The sequence below is a fragment of the Falco rusticolus genome, chromosome 11, assembly GCF_015220075.1.
Source record: "Falco rusticolus isolate bFalRus1 chromosome 11, bFalRus1.pri, whole genome shotgun sequence".
Classification (NCBI taxonomy): domain Eukaryota; kingdom Metazoa; phylum Chordata; class Aves; order Falconiformes; family Falconidae; genus Falco; species Falco rusticolus.
This window is the reverse complement of record NC_051197.1, coordinates 28,849,991-28,866,283: the sequence shown is the minus strand read 5'-3', so window position 1 is coordinate 28,866,283 and position 16,293 is coordinate 28,849,991. Positions and strand designations below refer to the sequence as shown.

The 16,293-nt window shown below is 51.5% G+C and overlaps 1 protein-coding gene across 2 annotated transcripts; it reads right to left on the bottom strand.

Moving 5' to 3' along the window:
- Positions 1–8,046: 8,046 nt before the first annotated feature.
- Positions 8,047–15,184, bottom strand: LOC119155364 (torsin-1A-interacting protein 2-like). Of its 2 annotated transcripts, none has more exons than XM_037403930.1 (6): positions 14,657–15,184; positions 13,537–13,745; positions 11,501–11,803; positions 11,039–11,356; positions 10,470–10,634; positions 8,047–9,682 (listed from the first exon to the last, which is right to left on the bottom strand). In XM_037403930.1, the coding sequence occupies exons 2-6, from the start codon at positions 13,634–13,636 to the stop codon at positions 8,925–8,927; spliced, it is 1,644 nt and encodes a 547-aa protein (XP_037259827.1). In that variant the 5' UTR covers positions 13,637–13,745; positions 14,657–15,184; the 3' UTR covers positions 8,047–8,924. The 2 variants fall into 2 exon arrangements, with proteins under 2 accessions (XP_037259827.1, XP_037259828.1); XM_037403931.1 differs by having other exon boundaries at positions 10,536–10,634.
- Positions 15,185–16,293: the final 1,109 nt, after the last annotated feature.

The following is a 16,293-nucleotide window of genomic DNA, read 5'->3' as shown; positions in this document are numbered from 1 at the left end:
CCTGCGGCCGCCGCCGCCCGGCCCTTCCCCAGCCGCTCTCGCCACCTTAAGCGGCTCTTACGGAGCCCCCCAGGGGGCGGCGGCGGGAGGCGGCGAGCGGGCCCGCGGGCTGCCCCCCTCCCACACCCGCAAACCCCGGGCTGCCCCGCCAGGCCCTCCGGCTGCTCCCTGCTGCACAAAGGCCGCTTGCTGCCATCTTCCCTGCCATTCCCGGGCGAGCTCTGTGTCTCGGTGCACACCTTTGGGGCAGAGGGGCTCCGGGACGGGGGGCAGCTGGCGCTGGGAGAGCTGCTCCGGCTGGCACCACGGGCAGCCGTGCCCGTGCCATGAGCAAGCCCCATGGCCTGGCCTGGCCTGGCCCGTCCTGGTGGAGGACATGTTTGCGCAGAGGCCGTGCTTCCTTAGGTCACGCACCAAAGCCCGAGCCGCCTGGGAATGTTGTTCTCGGCCGGCTCAGTCTGTGCGCCCTGTCTTTGGGCAGTAATTGCAAAAAATGCACGTTGTGAATCACCTTGATTTTGCTTGAACTTCTTCGCAGCAGCTGGTACTCTGTTCAAGGCCTTCTCCAAAAACCTAGTGGCACCTCAGCAGCCCCCATGAGCTCCCGGAGACATTCCAGGCTAAAGAGACCTGGCAATTCCCATCTCCAGGCACTGCCTGCAGGCTGGCACGCTGTGATACCCAGCTGTGCAATGTCAGGGGAATGAATCTGCATGCCTGGCACCCTCCCTGCTCCTTTCAGGATCCCCCCTTGCCACACTTGTGATCAGAAGGCAGCTCTTGGATGGCTGGATTTGATGATCCTAAAGGTCTTTTCTAACCTAGAAGGCTCTATGATGCTGTGCTGTGAGCCTCTGTGCCGGCATGCCTTGGCCCTGCCGGGAGCTGGCTGCTGTGAGCCATGGACAGAGACTGTGCAAAAATGGCACCAGGTGCCCCCAGCCCATGGCGGGCCTCTGGGGAGCGGCGTCTTCTGCCTGCCAGATATGGGAAGGGGATCTGAGCCCTCTGCACCTCTCCCACAGCGAGGGTTTCAGCCTCAAGGTGGAGGGAGGGGAGAGGAATGATGGAGGGATGTCAGCAGGGGGGAGCAATGGAGGGGAGAGGAATGATGGAGGGATGTCAGCGGGGGGAGCAACCAGGCACCCCTGATCAAAGCTGTTTGCCAGCAGGCGGGGGGGCGAGGGGAGGAGGGAGGCGATGTGCTTCTGACCTGTCAAGAGACAATGAGCGTGAGGAGCACTGACAAATAACATGGCTGTGCCATGAGCTGCCTTCTACAAAGGTGGGGGGTGGGGAGAGCTTCAAAGTCAATTCTTGACTTTCCTGCCCTGCTGCAGCCCTGTGTAATGTCCCTCTGGAGCCAGCTCCAGCCTGGCAGATAAGGAAAGCTGTGGAGAGGCACAGAGATGGGGCAGAGGCTGTGCCTAAGAAGAAAAGGGTGGCTGGCTCCGACTGAGCGAGGCAGTCAGCAGCAGTGCGGGTTTGACGTGAGTTTCAGTGCGTCTGATCATCTTCAGCGCCTCTCAAAGCCAGTGTCTGGGCAGGAGCCCTGGGAGGTGCCAGCTGGCTGTTGAGCGCCGCTTGGTGCAGAGATAATTTGGGGAGGGGGATCGGCATGTGAGGCACTAAGGGAGCGTGACGGGGTAAATCCAGGTGGCCTGTGATGCTTTCCCCTCCAGGGCCCCTCCGTGCCCCCTCTCTCCTGACCTTTCGTGCTAGTCCTGCTCTCATCCCACAGGCGCAACTTCTGAGCCTCTTTTGCTCGCAGAGGTGGTGCAAGTGCGGCGTGGAAGGCAGCAAGGCAATGGTAAAATGCTGCTTGCCATCTTACATCCTGAGTTTAAGCAGTGTGGCTGTTTTCCTTTAGAGGAGATTTTGAATACTCTCAGTCAGTGTGGGCATAAGGGTATGCAAGGTAAAGGTTCCCTTGTAGTCTTGAGGACTCATAACCCCCCACCCCCAGTATATCCTGGTAACCAGTGTATGGAAGGGTTTGATACTGCTATTGAACTGACTAGTACATTTAAAACCTTGCTAATAAACCCATCACTAGCCACTGCAAACAGCTTCCAGTTTTATAATAATTTCTAATCTGCCTTTTCCAATTTGTTGTTTGTTTGGTTTTTTTTCCTACTGTCTTTATTTAGACCATAAAGTTGCCACTTTCTAACTGGGCCAGCTGGTTCTGCTGTGGACTGTATGATGTGCATGGGCAGGCTGAGTTCTGCATGTGCAGCAGCCCTTTGTGGTTTTGCATTCAGCCCTACCATTACAAAAGGCTTTTTCCCAGTTGCTTCCCAGTTTCATATGCCCTGTTAACAGAAAGTAGGTCTGTATTATAGGATTCACAAGGTTGAGGATCTCCCCCTTATTAGCACCCAAGAGCAGAGCTACATTGTTTCATCCTAACAGTCTTTTCATAACCAGAACTGAGCTGGGGCCAGCCAGTGTGTATCGTTGTAGGTGCCGGCCACATTCAAACACATGGGCTGCTCACACGGGACTGATTTCGTACTCATCCCTTGCCTTCTGGAAGCTGCCTGGGATTATTTCAACTTCTTATTCCATTGGATTGGGTTTCATCAGCCAGCTGTTTCTCTGAAAAGCTTCCAAACACAATCAGGAGAGAAATCAAAACATATTGCCTCTGGAAGGGAGGACTGGTGTTTATGGCTGCTGTTGCAGCAGCTCCTGCAGGACTGGAGTAGACCACTCTCTAACACAGAAACAGGATTGTTTAGATTGGAAAAGACCTTTAAGATCATCAAGTCCAATTGTTAACCCAGGACTGCCAAGCCTACCACTAACCCATGTCCCCAGGTGCCACATCTGCACATCTTTTAGATATCTCCAGGGGTGGTGACTCTGCCACCTCCCTGGGCAGCCTGTTCCAGTGCCTGACCACCCTTTCAGTGCAGACATTTTTCCTAATACCCCATCTAAACCTGCTCTGGCACAGCTTGAGGCTGTTTTCTGTTGTCCTGGTACTCGTTAAATGGGAGAAGAGACCGACCCCCACCTGGCTACACCCTCCTGTCAGGCAGCTGTAGGGAGCGATCAGGTCCCCCCTGAGCCCCCTCCTCTCCAGGCTGAACCCCCCCAGCTCCCCCAGCCGCCCCCCCCAGCCTGGTGCCCTGGCCCCTTCCCCAGCCCCTGCCCGGTTCTGGACACGCTCCAGCCCCTCAATGTCCCTCTTGTCGTGAGGGGCCCGACACTGACCCCAGGGTTCGAGGTGCCGCCTCCCCAGTGCCGGGTGTGGGGGGCCGGTCACAGCCCCGCTCCTGCTGGCCACGCTGTTTCTGGTACAAGCCAGGATGCCACTGGCATGCACATGACCTGAAGGGCTTTATTCTTCTCACAACTTGCAGATGTCACAGATGGCAGCCGTCTTCCCATGGAGAAAGTCCTGGGATCATAATTATAGAGGTTGAGAGTTTAGAAAAACACATGTGAGAGACTGGCCTGGAGCTAAAGGTCCCTGCACAGCTCTTCATTTCTCTCTCTGTGTGCATGTGCTTTTCTCCCGTTGACCAAGCTGCTGGAGGGAGCCTGTCTTTCAGGGTGTTGCACTGGGTTTTCAGTCCATCCCTCTGGCCAAACAGTCCCAGTAACTTGTCTGGCTTTACCTGGTGCTTGCCCCAGCACAGGTGCCCCTCCCTGGCCCCAGGAGCAGAAACAACAACTGGACTTTACTCTCCCTCTGAGGAGGAACCTGTGTGCTCCATGGCTCCCCTCTGCAGACACAGGCTCTGACCAGGGAAATGGCTTGGCTTCCTTTCTGCTGCTCTGAGCAGGAGCTCAGCTGTGTTAACATAAAGAGAACAGTGGCTTCATTCAGCTCGAGCTGTAATTGTGGGAAGAGGCTCCTTTGCGGAGATCACCATAACCCAAAACTGCTTCCCAGAGATGCCTGAGTGGTCCCTGGGCTGCTGGGGCAGAGGATGGAGCAGACCTCAATGTGATCTGGGGAAGCTGTTTCCATCCCTTGTGTCAAACCATGCTGCTGCCTTTGCTCTGGCTCCAAGAGGATCCTCAACTCTTGAGTGGCCTCACGAGGGATCTGCAAAGCCCTCTCCTCAGCCTGAGCATAACCAGGCAGCCCAGCCAAAGCAGGCAGAGCCCAGCAGGAGGTCTGCTTAGGGCTTAGCCCCCTCCCTGTGCAGGGAACACACTTGCAAGCTGTATTCTTCAAGCTTTTTCATTGCAGGCTCTTGGGTCTGCATCCCACAGGCTGAGGCCAAGCTCCTTTGTTCAGCTCATTGTACGGCTGCGTCCCCTGAAGAGGCGAAAGGGGGAAATAAAAACAGTTTTAAGCTCCCAGTGTCTGCAAATCTCTTTTACAACGGAGGTTTTGCAGGCCTAAAAGTGACCCCCAGGGGACCAGCCCTGTGGCGGAGCCTGCCCATGCATAGAGCTGCGGGAGGGTTAAGCTGTAGACGAGCTCCCAGAGGTTAAAGCTTAACAGGAGAGATGAGGCTCAGCTGGGTTCTCTACCTGTCTCTTTGCATCCTGCCTCCTTCCAGCTTAGCACATGCTGGTGCAAAGGGGTGAAAAGAGATGTGGCACGATGTGCCTGTCACAGGGACAGGGATGCTGCAGGCAGAGCAGGGTGGCATGCCAAGCCTGCGCAGTGCACACTCACATGTATAATCAGCGCTAATTTGGTGGTGGAGCAGTCCAGACTGGCCTTCCAGAACTGGTTTTGCCCCTTGGTCGAGTTGCTATGTAATTTTCAAGGTAATTTTTAGGGTTGCTGAGCACCCTGTGGCAGCATATCCTTCCCTGCAGAACTACTGCTGCAGAGAGCGGGACTGGAAAAAAAAAAGGGAGGGGGGCACATTGTTCAATAAGTCAAGTAGAATAAGAATCATTTATTTATTGGTTTGTAGTTGAGGAATTGAAAAATGATTTAGCTGTAGCATTGACGTAATGGCAGGCAACTGATAAGCTCCTGCCAAATCCATGGCCTTGCCGTGCTTGGGTGACATGTGCACGCGCAGAAAGAGACGCTCCCGGAGAGATCATGAACCAGGGGTGGGGGGACAGCTGATGGGTGCTTGGGAGGAATCATTTACCTGTGATGCTGCTGTGCTGGACCATGTCCTGCTCCATCCTGGTCTTGTGCTGACCTGTCACAGCCGTCGGAGAGCTGATGGAAAGGGGGAGCTTTGGCTCCTCCGGAGCTGCCGTGGGTGTATCCGCTCTTGGCTGTGCCCCACGTCCTCTGTGTCACCCAGCAGTGTCCCTCACCGGGGGCTCTGCAGCCACTGCACCCATGCCCCATGCCAGAGCACAGCATTTCTGAATTAACTCACAGCCTAGGAAGAAGGGAACCTGAATCCCTGGCTGGGAGAAACCTCGCTGGGGGTCCAGTTGTCCTGCCTGAAGTGACCCCAGGGCCAGCCAGCTGGGGTGCGGGAGGAAGGGGACAGTGTGGAGATGCTGCAGCTTGGCACGGTGGGTGGGAAGGTTGGCCTTGCACCTCTGCGCTGGCGTCTCTCCCTTTTGGGGAGGCACTGCTCAGCCATTTAGGGGACTCACAGGAGGCTCTTGATTGGTATGTATTAAAGATCTTTAATTTGAACGGGCTGCAGATATAGCCCCAAAGTTTTAACGGAGAGGTGCAGTCACTGCTGAGCAGCCTCTGGACTTGGTTTCCCTGCTTCTCTTCAACAGCAAGCACCACTCCCACTCTCAGTTCAGCCTGATTTTTGGAGCAGGTACAAGCATGATGATGCTATTTGCCAGCGCAGATCATGATGACCACATCATCTAGGGAGAAACCACCGTGCACCCTTCTGCCTAGAGACACTCTTGGAGCTTGCTCAGCTACTTTCTTTGGACTTGCTTTTGAATTCATGTGCAAAACTGAAAAAGCAGCCTGGTTTTGGCATCCAGCAGTCACTGCACCTGGTGACACCGGATTTTCATCTGAATCTTTGGGCTAGGACCAAATCTTGTCCTCTTGCATCAGGCAACAGGAGATGAGTGATTACTTCTGGCAATTGATCACATGAACATCTATGTGAAAAGAGATGCCAATGTTATGAGTATTTAGGTTGCCAGGGCCTGGACAGGGACTGAAGAAAATCTGGAATAAAAGGGGAAATCCTCTTTCTTTCTTTTTTTTTTTTTTTTTTAATCCCCATCCCTCTGTTTAGGCCAGAGCTAGGAAAAATAATTCACCATGAACATAAAAATTTGTGTGTGCTGAGGTGTTGTGACATTGGGTGGAACTGGTCTGATCAAGGGTGTTGAAATGAGAAATACTTGCTTTCTGTATTTCTAAAATATTTCAGTTGTCAGTGGACTTTGGTTTAATTATTATAATTAAGCATTATGCAAAACTCAGTATGTTTCAGTCTGGGTTGAATTCAGCAGCTGTTTGCGGGTTTTTGGTTATAGTTGTGCCGTAGTTGAAAAAACTGCAAATGTTTGCCCCCAACAACTGAGAAAAAGGTTGTTTGGAGTTTTTCTGGAAAAAACAAATATTCGCTTTGCACAACTACAGCCCTGACCTAAATAAAACTTTGCCCAATATGATGATCTCTTTTGCTTAATGAAATGAAAATAGCTAGGGAAAAAAACGCCAACAGAATACAGAAAGACTCTAGTATCACTTCAAAGACTGCTGGGTTTTATTTATTTTTAAATAGAAGTCTTGTTTCAGAAGCAAGCAGATATTTTGTCTTTAAAAGGTCATAAAAACATTTCTGTATTAGAACAGCTTGGGTGAATGATGCTTACAGCGACGTGCCCAAGCAGCGTGAAGTTGCCCTTGCAGCCTTGGCTATGCGTTACAAACACAGTACATAAAACTGAGAGCAAGATGAAGTTAAAATACAGGATTCCCTCAAGATACTGGCATAACATGGTTAAGGCTCTGCTGGTTCTTACACCAGCGCCCATTCTGGACTGTGCAGGGCAGAAGCAGTATTTTCTGTTACCAAAGTAGTGTATAGCAATAAAAAGGAGGGAGGGGAGGAAGCAACCCATATCTTGTGTAAAACCATGCCCTGGGCTGCCATTGCCAATGCTGGACTCCAGCAGGTAATTCTCACATCTAGCCCAGTGTCTGACACAGTTAAAACCGCTGTGGTCTTGTCTTCATGTCCCCAGCCAACCAAAAAAGTCTGTTCTTTGATTAGGACATGAACAAATTACCCCCTCCTCTTCCTTCATTTTGTGCCCTCCTCCAAGTTAATGGCCACAAATCTCCTGAGACAGGTCAAGGCACACAGCAGGAGGAAAGAAGAGGCAGGTTGTGGTTTTGGGGTGCAAGGCTGGGCCTCAGCTGAGACATCAGTGGGGCAGGTCAGGAAGGCACCGCTGGCAGGAGACCCGGCCAACACCGAGGTCCGATTTCTGTAAGAAGCACTCAGATGTGCTGCTTGTAAAAATACTGTAGTGTTCTCGATTCGTGTCTTCTTTGGATAGAGAGCCTGGCTCTGCAAGGCCCCAGTCTGTGCTGCTTATATAAATAAGCCATGTTCCGCTACAGCTGCTCCCTCTCTGGCAGGCAGCACCATAGGCACACAGGACTGACACCCGGGGCTGACAGGATGTTATAAATGCTGTAACCCACACCCATCCCCTAGGTGTTCCCCGAGATGGCTGCTCTGCCCCAAAGCATCTGCAGAAATGCAGTGTGCAGGGGCACCACAGTATTTCCAGGACCCAGATTTCTCTTCCTGGGGTGCAGAACAGAAGGCATGGTAAGAAACCAACGTGCTTTGTTGAAGATTTTTAGTGTTAACGCCAGAGATTTTGTCTTCACCAGCTAATCCCAGCCCTGCTCTTCAGCATACGCCAGAGCACCAGCTACCTGGCAGGGCAGGGACCTGGTGTGCAACCCTATGCGGTTTGAAATAAATATCACTATTAACATCTACATTCATCAATTAAAGTTAGCTGGGGAGAGGCAGGCAGACGGCTTCTTGCCCTACACACCGACCAGAGATCTGGGTGAAGAGCAGTCTGTCAGGTAGGACCAAAGCTGACACATCAGCCTGGAGAGACAGGCATAGCCTTGTGCTGGTGGCAAAGGGATCAAGAGCTGACTTTTTTTTTTTTTTTTTTTACAGAAGTAGCATTAAGTTAAACTATTATTCTTTTACCTCCCTTGAGGCTTCACACTATCAGAGCAAGGTGGTTTCTGTCTCTTTGCTTTCTGGTTTTGGAGTTTATTCTCTGGCATGTGGGATCCCCCCACTTCAGAGACATGTTTACGTGCTGACAACCTGAAATTTCTTGTAATTGATGTTTAGGGGATTTCTGAATTGCAGGTGTATTTGAACACCCTATATCTAGGATCTGGTCTTTGGGGGGGTGTCAGTCAGTCTGTGTAAGTGGGACTCCTATCAGGACTGACCGGTCAAACCCTTGCCTAGCAAACTGGTTTTCTTTTTGAAGCTTGCTTTCAGGATGTTGGGCTTTGGGGAATTTGACCTTGCTGTGTTCCAGTGGCTCTCTGCAAAGAGAGAGAAATCTTCTAGATAAAGCAAGTTAGGAGACTGATGTATATGACATCAGCAAACTGAGGGGTAGGGAGAAATGAAAGAGCTACAGAACTGAAGTATCTTTCTGGCATACTAGTTCTGAACATTTCTGTATCTCCTGATAGAAATGCTACCTGCAATGTCCTGTTTTCCCTTCTGCCTCCCCACACAGAGATGTTCTCCCATGCAATTAGCCATCTAAAATACCCACTCTTCCCCTCTGCCAGAAGGAAGCGTGTCATCTATTACCTCCAGGGCTCAGCTGGCCAAATGGCCTTGGATCAGCTTGTACCTGTCAAACTCTTCCCAGGAAGGCAGGAGAAACAAATTGGAGAGAAATAGCACTGGTTGTGCCTCCGCCCGCACCGGAGTCAGCCAGGACTGTCTTTCCAAGCCTTCCTGGGGCTCTGGCAGCCTTTGCCCCTAGGGTTTGGTGTGGACACGGCAGCCCCCCTTCTCGATGCTCTGCACCGGGTGGATCGGTAGGACCAGGTGGGAGATGCGGCTCCACAGCCCGCTCAGCTTGTCAGAGTCCATGCGGTCATAGGAGCTGGGGGTCCTGGTGAACTTGGCCCAGAGGAAGTCACGGACCCTCTCTTCCACCTGCTGGAGGGTGATGTGTGTCTCCAGCATCTCCTCCTCTAGCAGCACGGTCAGCAGCAGGGCCACGTCCTTGAAAGCAGCCCTTTCGTGGTCACAGTACTTGTAGAAGATGAGGGTGGCCCCTGCCGGCAGCAGCTCGAAGCGGTGTATCACCGCAGCACGGCCCCCAGCCTGGAAAGCTTCGCTCAGGTCTGAGTCCACCTCCAGCTTAGCCTGGTCACTCTGGAGCCTGGATTTATCTGTGCCGTCGATCTGGACGGTGCTGGCATGCAGGGCAGCCGAGTAGGTGTTGGCCACGTGGGTGCTAAGGCATCGCAAGGTCCGCTCACCCTTGCGGGCAGCTGTGAAGATGATGATGGCTGGCTGCGTGTGGTGGGATGCATTGAGGTGCTTTTGAAGGAACTTGCGCCCGCGACGCCACAGGTGGGGACTCTGGCCCGGAAACCTGTCCTCAAGCTGATTGAACTGGGACAGGAATGCCTCCACTGTGGGGTTCTTGGGGGCTTGCTGGGAATCAGTTGGGATGCTGAAGCAGAATACGCAGAAGGCGAGCAGTAGGAGGCTCATGACGACAAGCCCTGTTGAGCAGGGGAGAGACCCAAGATGAGGAAGAGAAGTCAATCCCAAGTGACCTGCAGTGATATGCTGGAAAGTATCTACAGGGGCTCTTTTCCTGTTCTCAGACCTTCCCCCCTACACTAGGAAAGCGGTTCAGGTTGGCACATTCTCAGGGGGCCCGGGAACCATGAAGACTCTGCTTGCTCCATGTTGTGAGAGCCATGCTCCTACACACCATGCGGGGGGGCTACAGCTCCAGAGATGGAGGCAAGGCTACAGCTTTGTGGTGGTGCAAAATTTCCTGAGGAAATTGCAGCTGGCCACAAGCTTTTCTTCGTGGCCATTCAGAGCACCTACGTCCACATAGGGAGGTGCCTAACCCAGCTAAAGTGTTGTGTTCACTGCCTTCCTCCTAGCTGTGCTACCACACTTCTGCCCAGAAAAGGACAGCGAGGTCCAGACACAACTGCTTGAGCCCTCTCCATGGCAAAGCAGAGTCTGTTTTGACCAGGAGAAATGCGTGGTGCAGGTGAGCATCACGGCTCCTGCTTGGGGCCCCATGACACAGAGGGGGACTGGGAAGGGGGACCATCAGCGTAGGAGCCTCAGAGCTCCCAGGACATGTCAGGGTACTCCCAGCACGCTGAACACAGTGTGCCTGCTTTTGGGGCTGGAGAGCTGTAGGGAAACCTGCTACTATAGGCTCAAGCTGAGCCTATTTTTAAGGGGATGTTTTTTCCCCTCAAACCCTCACAAAAGGCTGTGAAAGGTCCTGAGAGAGAAGAAGAATTAAATGTGCTTCATTACTTGTTCCTGGAGGATCAGTGCCTTCTGGTCGATGAATAACATGCAAGGGAAGCTTCTTTTCCTCACCTTTCAGCAAGAAGGACCCTTTGGCCTTCTCCTGATCTGTGTTTTGGGTGATGACGTTCTGCAAACAGGACTGAGCGTCTGGCTTTGGGGCTGTGCGCCCTACAGTAAGAGAAAGAAATGCGCGACTCACTGTTGAGAGAACAGGTGAATTGAGCTGTAATAAGAAAAGCAAGAGCTGCCAAGAGCTTCCAGCTGAAGAAAAGGGTCAGAGGTGAATACTGCTTTGGGTTAATGCTGCTTTGAGTCTTGGATCTCTCTGCTTTTTGGGCAGGGGAAGGAGAAGGACAATGCAGAGTACAGAGTGGTTTCGTACCTTCCAAAGCAGGACAGCAGCCAAAGGAGAGAGAGGGAGAGAAGCCAATTAATTTCTTATACCTTCTTTCCTGCTCAACTCCTGCTTAACAATAGGCACTAGAGATGTCACTGTACTACTTCCTTAATGCCGATAGAAAGTGTAGGCATGTGCATGATGGAAGAACAGCAGTGTGCAGCCACCAGCTCACCTTTAGACCCACGTCTGTTCCTTAACGTGCCTTGGGATCCACTCTCCTGTGTTTCTTGCTCTGTGTGCTCTTCTGGCTCCCAGTCCAGGAGAGGGGCACTGGTGCCCTTCTCTTCCAAGAAGCCCTTGGTGATATCTTCTGTGGCAGCCTCATCCAAATGAGTTGTTTTACTGTCAGAGCTTGGTGACTTGCTTGTTGATGAAGCATCTTCCTCTGCTGTGTAGGAGCTTTCACACTGCCTGCTTGTCTCAGGGTCCTGTGTTTCCTGGTGGACAGGGCTGTCTCCTTTGCTGCCCATTTTACCGTGGGCCACCGTGGCTGTGGGGAATAAAATTCGCAGACCTACACTTAGTCTCTTTCAACACAAGAACCAAAAACCCTTTCTCCTCCGCCTCCTCTAAGCAAAGGCTCAGGTTATCAGCATTTTGGAAATGCTGCACACAGGGATGGGGAGAGACTCACGTTCAATCAAGTCATCTTCTTCCTGGGATCTTTCTGAGACACCATCTCTCGTCTTCCCAGATTCTTCCAGTGATACTTCAGTTTCCTGGGGAACATTCTCCTCTGCCGTGAGGACAGCTAAATCTGACAGCATCGTCTCTCCTCCATCAACAGTAGCTGATTTACACACCAAAGAGTTGTCCTCTGGTTTGCAGGAGGTCTCAGGCCACTGGCTTGTCACCTGGTGCTCAGGGGTTTCATGGGTGGGCTCTTGGTGCACTGGAAGCTCTGCTGTGCTCTCCACCTCGTCTTGGACTGGCCCAGCTGTTGGGATGGGAGTTCACAAGCTCAGCTAGCCATACAGGAGTCAAGAATATGCCTCACCACCACCCTGTAAAACTCCCAGTTCTTGCATTTCAGACACATCTACCCCCAGTGAGATGGAGGTGAGAAAAAGTGAGAAAACTCATGGGTCAAGATCAAGACAGCTGAATAGGTGAAGGAAAGGCAGGGGGGAAATCACAAGCAATGCAGAGGCAATCGCTCACCACTTCCTGCAAGTGGGCTCATGCGAGGCCAGTCTCCAAGCACTGGCCACCTTAGAAGCCAGCCCCCTCTTCCTTTTCTCCTGTACCCCAGTTTTCATTGCTGACATGATGTTATACCATATGCAATAACCCTTTGCCCACCTTGGGTCTCTGCCACATCTTCCATCCACCCCAGATTGTTTGCTTGGCAGAGGGAGAGGGGGCAAAAAAGAGAAAGCCTTGATGCTGTGCCAGCACTGCTCAGCAAGAGCCATAACACTGCTGTGTTATCAACACTTTTTTTTTTTTTTTTTTTTTTTTAAAGCCACAAATCCAAACCACGGCACTGTACAGGCTGCTATGACAAAGTTAACTCTACTCCAGCCTACGGCCCATGCTGTCCTATCTTGGGTGGGCAGGCAATTCTTTTAATTAAGTGGTAGGATATATTACCACAGCTTCCACAGATGGTGGGTTTTCCTAGGCTGGTAAATTACAGTGATGGACTTTGAAGAATTTCAAGAATTTCTATGGCTGTTGTTGAGTACTGGCCAGAAGAGTTATGCCAACACACGTCAAGCATCTGTCAAAATGTAAATGTAAGCTTTGCTTGTGCTCCTTCTCTGCTCCTGTTCTGGAGCTGCTTTCCCAAAGAGCTATGGTAGAGTATAATTAAAAACAAACACTGGAGCATAATTCAACAGAAAAAATTTGAGGCTGAATATAAGTGTTTGCAATGTATTCTGAATCTTACAAAACCCAACAGCGCACCTCAAATTTCAGGTGCTCTTTGTGCAAAATTATTTATGAATGACCAAGCACTACAATGACAGAAATGATTCTGCTAAAATTAGAATAAAGACTGACAAAAATGGCAAGGAACTCCCTACTAATTTGAAAATGGAGAAAGAAGCTGCACTTGTCATGTGTCAGAACATGTCCTTCAGAGCATGATTCTTACATTCCTTGCTGCTGATTGTTATGGGAATGCTTCTGACTGCCAAGGACGAATCTGAGCTGGTTATGGCATCACAGTATCACTGAAATACTTGTACTTTAAATACTTGTCTTAAGAAGGTACCTGGAGAATGTAAGTACTTGGTAGAAACTAAAATAAGAGGAACCTGCTATTCAAGCTAGGCACAAACAGTACTCCTTGCCCTGCCTCTTCCAGAGGTTTCCCATCTGCAGGTGGTGGAAAACTGGCTTATTATTTAAGCATCTCTATGGGGGAAGCACTGGGATGTAGGGAAGAAAGCTCTCCCAGCTTGGAGCTCCATCTTTACCCTTCCCTGTGCTGACATCCTGGACACAGAGTCTAAACCTGTTGCTGACAGGCATCCAAGACTGAAAGTAATTTGTTAATCTTTCACCCTTCAAAACGAGATAGCAACTTGTTTTTCCTGGCCTGGAAAAGAGCAGATTCATTTATTTTTTATTTTTGTTTTGGTTAGGTTTCCCATGTCACTATTGAAATCTTCTTGCAAAGGGATTTTCCTAGTAGATGGAGTAAGCACAGGATTCACTTACCTCCTGACAGATCCACGCTTGGATTCTCTTCCATTTTCTTTCTTTCTTTCCTGGAGCTCTGGCTTCTGCACCGTTCTGTCCCACTTTCTCCTTTGGTCATAAAGAGATGTCTGTACCTTCCTGCAGTTCGAGCTGCTGACCAAGTGCTATACCTGCCACAGGCACCATCCTGTCTTGGTCTTGGGACTTGCAACTAAACGTCCATAAACCTGAGAAGCAGAAACACAGGAGTGGTGATTCATGGTGAAGGAGGCTCCTCCCTCCGTGATGACCAAGGTGGTGTGAAAATAGGTGGATGCCACAGATAAGGGTGAACCTTCAGCCCAAGGGCTGTTAGCTGTCTTGCTTCCCAGCAGGCTACAAGCAGTTCAAGAGCTAACGCAAACTGCGGTTTTCTTGGGACAAGCCAGGGGGGTGAGGCACAGTTTTCTCATCTGGATGGACTCCTGTGGGCTCAGCTGTGCTCCAGGATGGCAGGCCTGGGGGCATCTGGGCTCGGCAGGCTGCCCCACATGCTTTCGGGCACCTGGTATCTCACAGCTGGGTCAACACAGATCCATGAGCCCGTTCCACCCAAGCTTCTTTCTGCCTCCTGCATGTCAAACTGGGAGACGATGGTGCTGGAAGGTGAAGCTGCTGGCAGAAACACCACCTGGCTCCTGTGCAGCAGCGCTACCCCCACCCGATCTCGCACCCATCTGAGGGGGCACTTTCCCCCCCTTTGCTAAAGTGCTTTGGGACCAAATGGCTGCACAGCTGTAACCCCAGAAAGTTGGTGGCTTTCACAAGCGCAACGCCTACCCACGGAAAACTGGGCGGCATGGAAAACTCCCAAGAAACTTTCCCTGCTGGAGAGAGGTTTGTGCGGATTTCCGTACAAAAATCTCAAGCCCAGCCTTCCCAGCAGCTCTTCCAGCCTAGGGGGGCACCTTCCCCCACCCGCACTGTCTCTACAGCTGAGTTTCTTGCCAAATGCAAGCTTTGGAGGTGGGGGGGGTATAATTGCTGCTCTCTGCCCCGGACTCTCGTCCCTCCCCACCCTGTGCTGTTCCCTCTGGTGACGCTCTGGCAGAAGAAGGAAGTCAGAGGAACAAAGTGGCTTGCGGAGTCGGATGCTTACCCAGGTCGGTTTGGAGCTGGTCCAGGCGGCAAAGTGAAGCAGAGGGGTGGCAAGGGGGGCCCAGCGCTGGCCTCTCCGTTTGCCCTTCCCACAGGCCTTTTGGCTCTGCTGGTGGCAGGACAGCCGGTGCCCCCACACCCTTAATCCTCCACTGTCAACGTGACAGTGAACTCTGCTCTTCCAAGGGTGCGCAGCAGGCTGCTGGGAGCTGTAGTTTTCCTTCCCTCCTCCTCACCAAAGGCGGGCGGCTTTTCCCCAGGGGACAGCAGTCATTCTTGGGAGCGTGCAGGAATCGGGAACGTCGGGTTTTTGGCTGTATTTCTGAAACTCTCCGGTCGTGCAGCATTTCCTTCAGGCAAACTGGGTGGCCGGCAGCTTCCTGCATTAAATAACAGCGTTGCACGTTTAAACAACGAAATGACAGTGAGGAGGGAACTGTTTTCAGAGTTGATTTATGAAGATGAAAAATACCACAAGAAAAACAACCTGAACATGTAGCCAGCAAACCCCAGATTTCGGAAACGTAACACTATGTAAGTGCTGGGAGGCGGGGGGGCCACAGGCTGTGAAATGGAGCGTCGTTAGCATCAGCCTGGAGGACAAGGGATGGGGAGCCCCCCCAGCGTTCCCCTTCCAGTGTGGTCCAGAGATGCAACGGGGGAGGTCAGAGAGAGTGTGTACAGCTGCCACTGGCCTCATCTGGACAACGATTTTCAAAAAAAATGATCTGCCTTGCCTGTGCCTGCACAGGGTACAGTCCAACCCCTTCCCTATTCCCACCCACCTGCGGCACGTTCCATGGGAAGCAGCAGCACGGAGCAGGGCATGACGAGGGAAAGGCATCGGTGCAAGGAGCCGCAGCGCAGAGACCACAACCGCTCTCAAACTCAGTGTGCAGCCTCTTTGCTAAGAGGAGCTTCCCAGAGGAGCCCAGCAGCAAACAGCTGAGACGAAGCACAGGGAAAGGCAACCAAAACGGTGCCAGTACAGAGCAGGCACCAAGTGGCTGGGACTCCTCAATTTGGAGAGCAGAAGGCTGAAGGGGACAATTTGACTAATGTGTTCACTAAACCCGCCAATGCTCCAGCCCAGCAGGTGAAAGAGGTGAGTGTGTGACAAAATCAGGGGCAGCTCCAGGCTGTGTGCGTTGAGAACCCAGTTAGGGAAAAGCAGCTTGGCAGGTGAATGAATCCATGGGCCCAGGATGTGAAGTCAGGCACCATCACAAAACTGTTACAAAAATGCATGTTGGCGTTGGGTACGGTTGCTTTTCTGCCCTTAGCATTCACAAAGTCATGGGATGGGAGCTAGGATAGAGAATCGTAACTTAACAGGTATGGTCTTTTTTAAACTCAGGTTTGAGGGAGGGTTTCATTGAAATAGGAACAACATTTTATTTTTCACTGCGGAAGAATCACCAGTGACCATGTGAATTGTAAAGGCCATGCTATGTAAGTATTTACACAAGGTAATCATTTAGTAACTTTCTTTGGCAACTTGCAAATAAAGTGATGCTACCTGTAGCTGTAGTTCATCCAGGTCAGAAATCATGAGCCAGTGACCAGCAGGGCGGTCGGGCTGTACTTTGAAACCTCCCGATGCAACATTTGTTACATCCCCTCTTATTTTTCCTTGAG

Bases quoted from the DNA above. Each gene is read 5' to 3' on its own strand.
- LOC119155364 (XM_037403930.1), bottom strand. From the start codon at position 13,636: ATGACCAAAGGAGAAAGTGGGACAGAACGGTGCAGAAGCCAGAGCTCC. The intron at 11,804-13,536 runs GTAAGTGAATCC...CCATCCCAACAG, and splicing joins AAGCGTGGATCTGTCAGGAG to CTGGGCCAGTCCAAGACGAG. The intron at 9,683-10,469 runs GTAATGAAGCAC...CCTGCTCAACAG, and splicing joins CACTGATCCTCCAGGAACAA to GGCTTGTCGTCATGAGCCTC.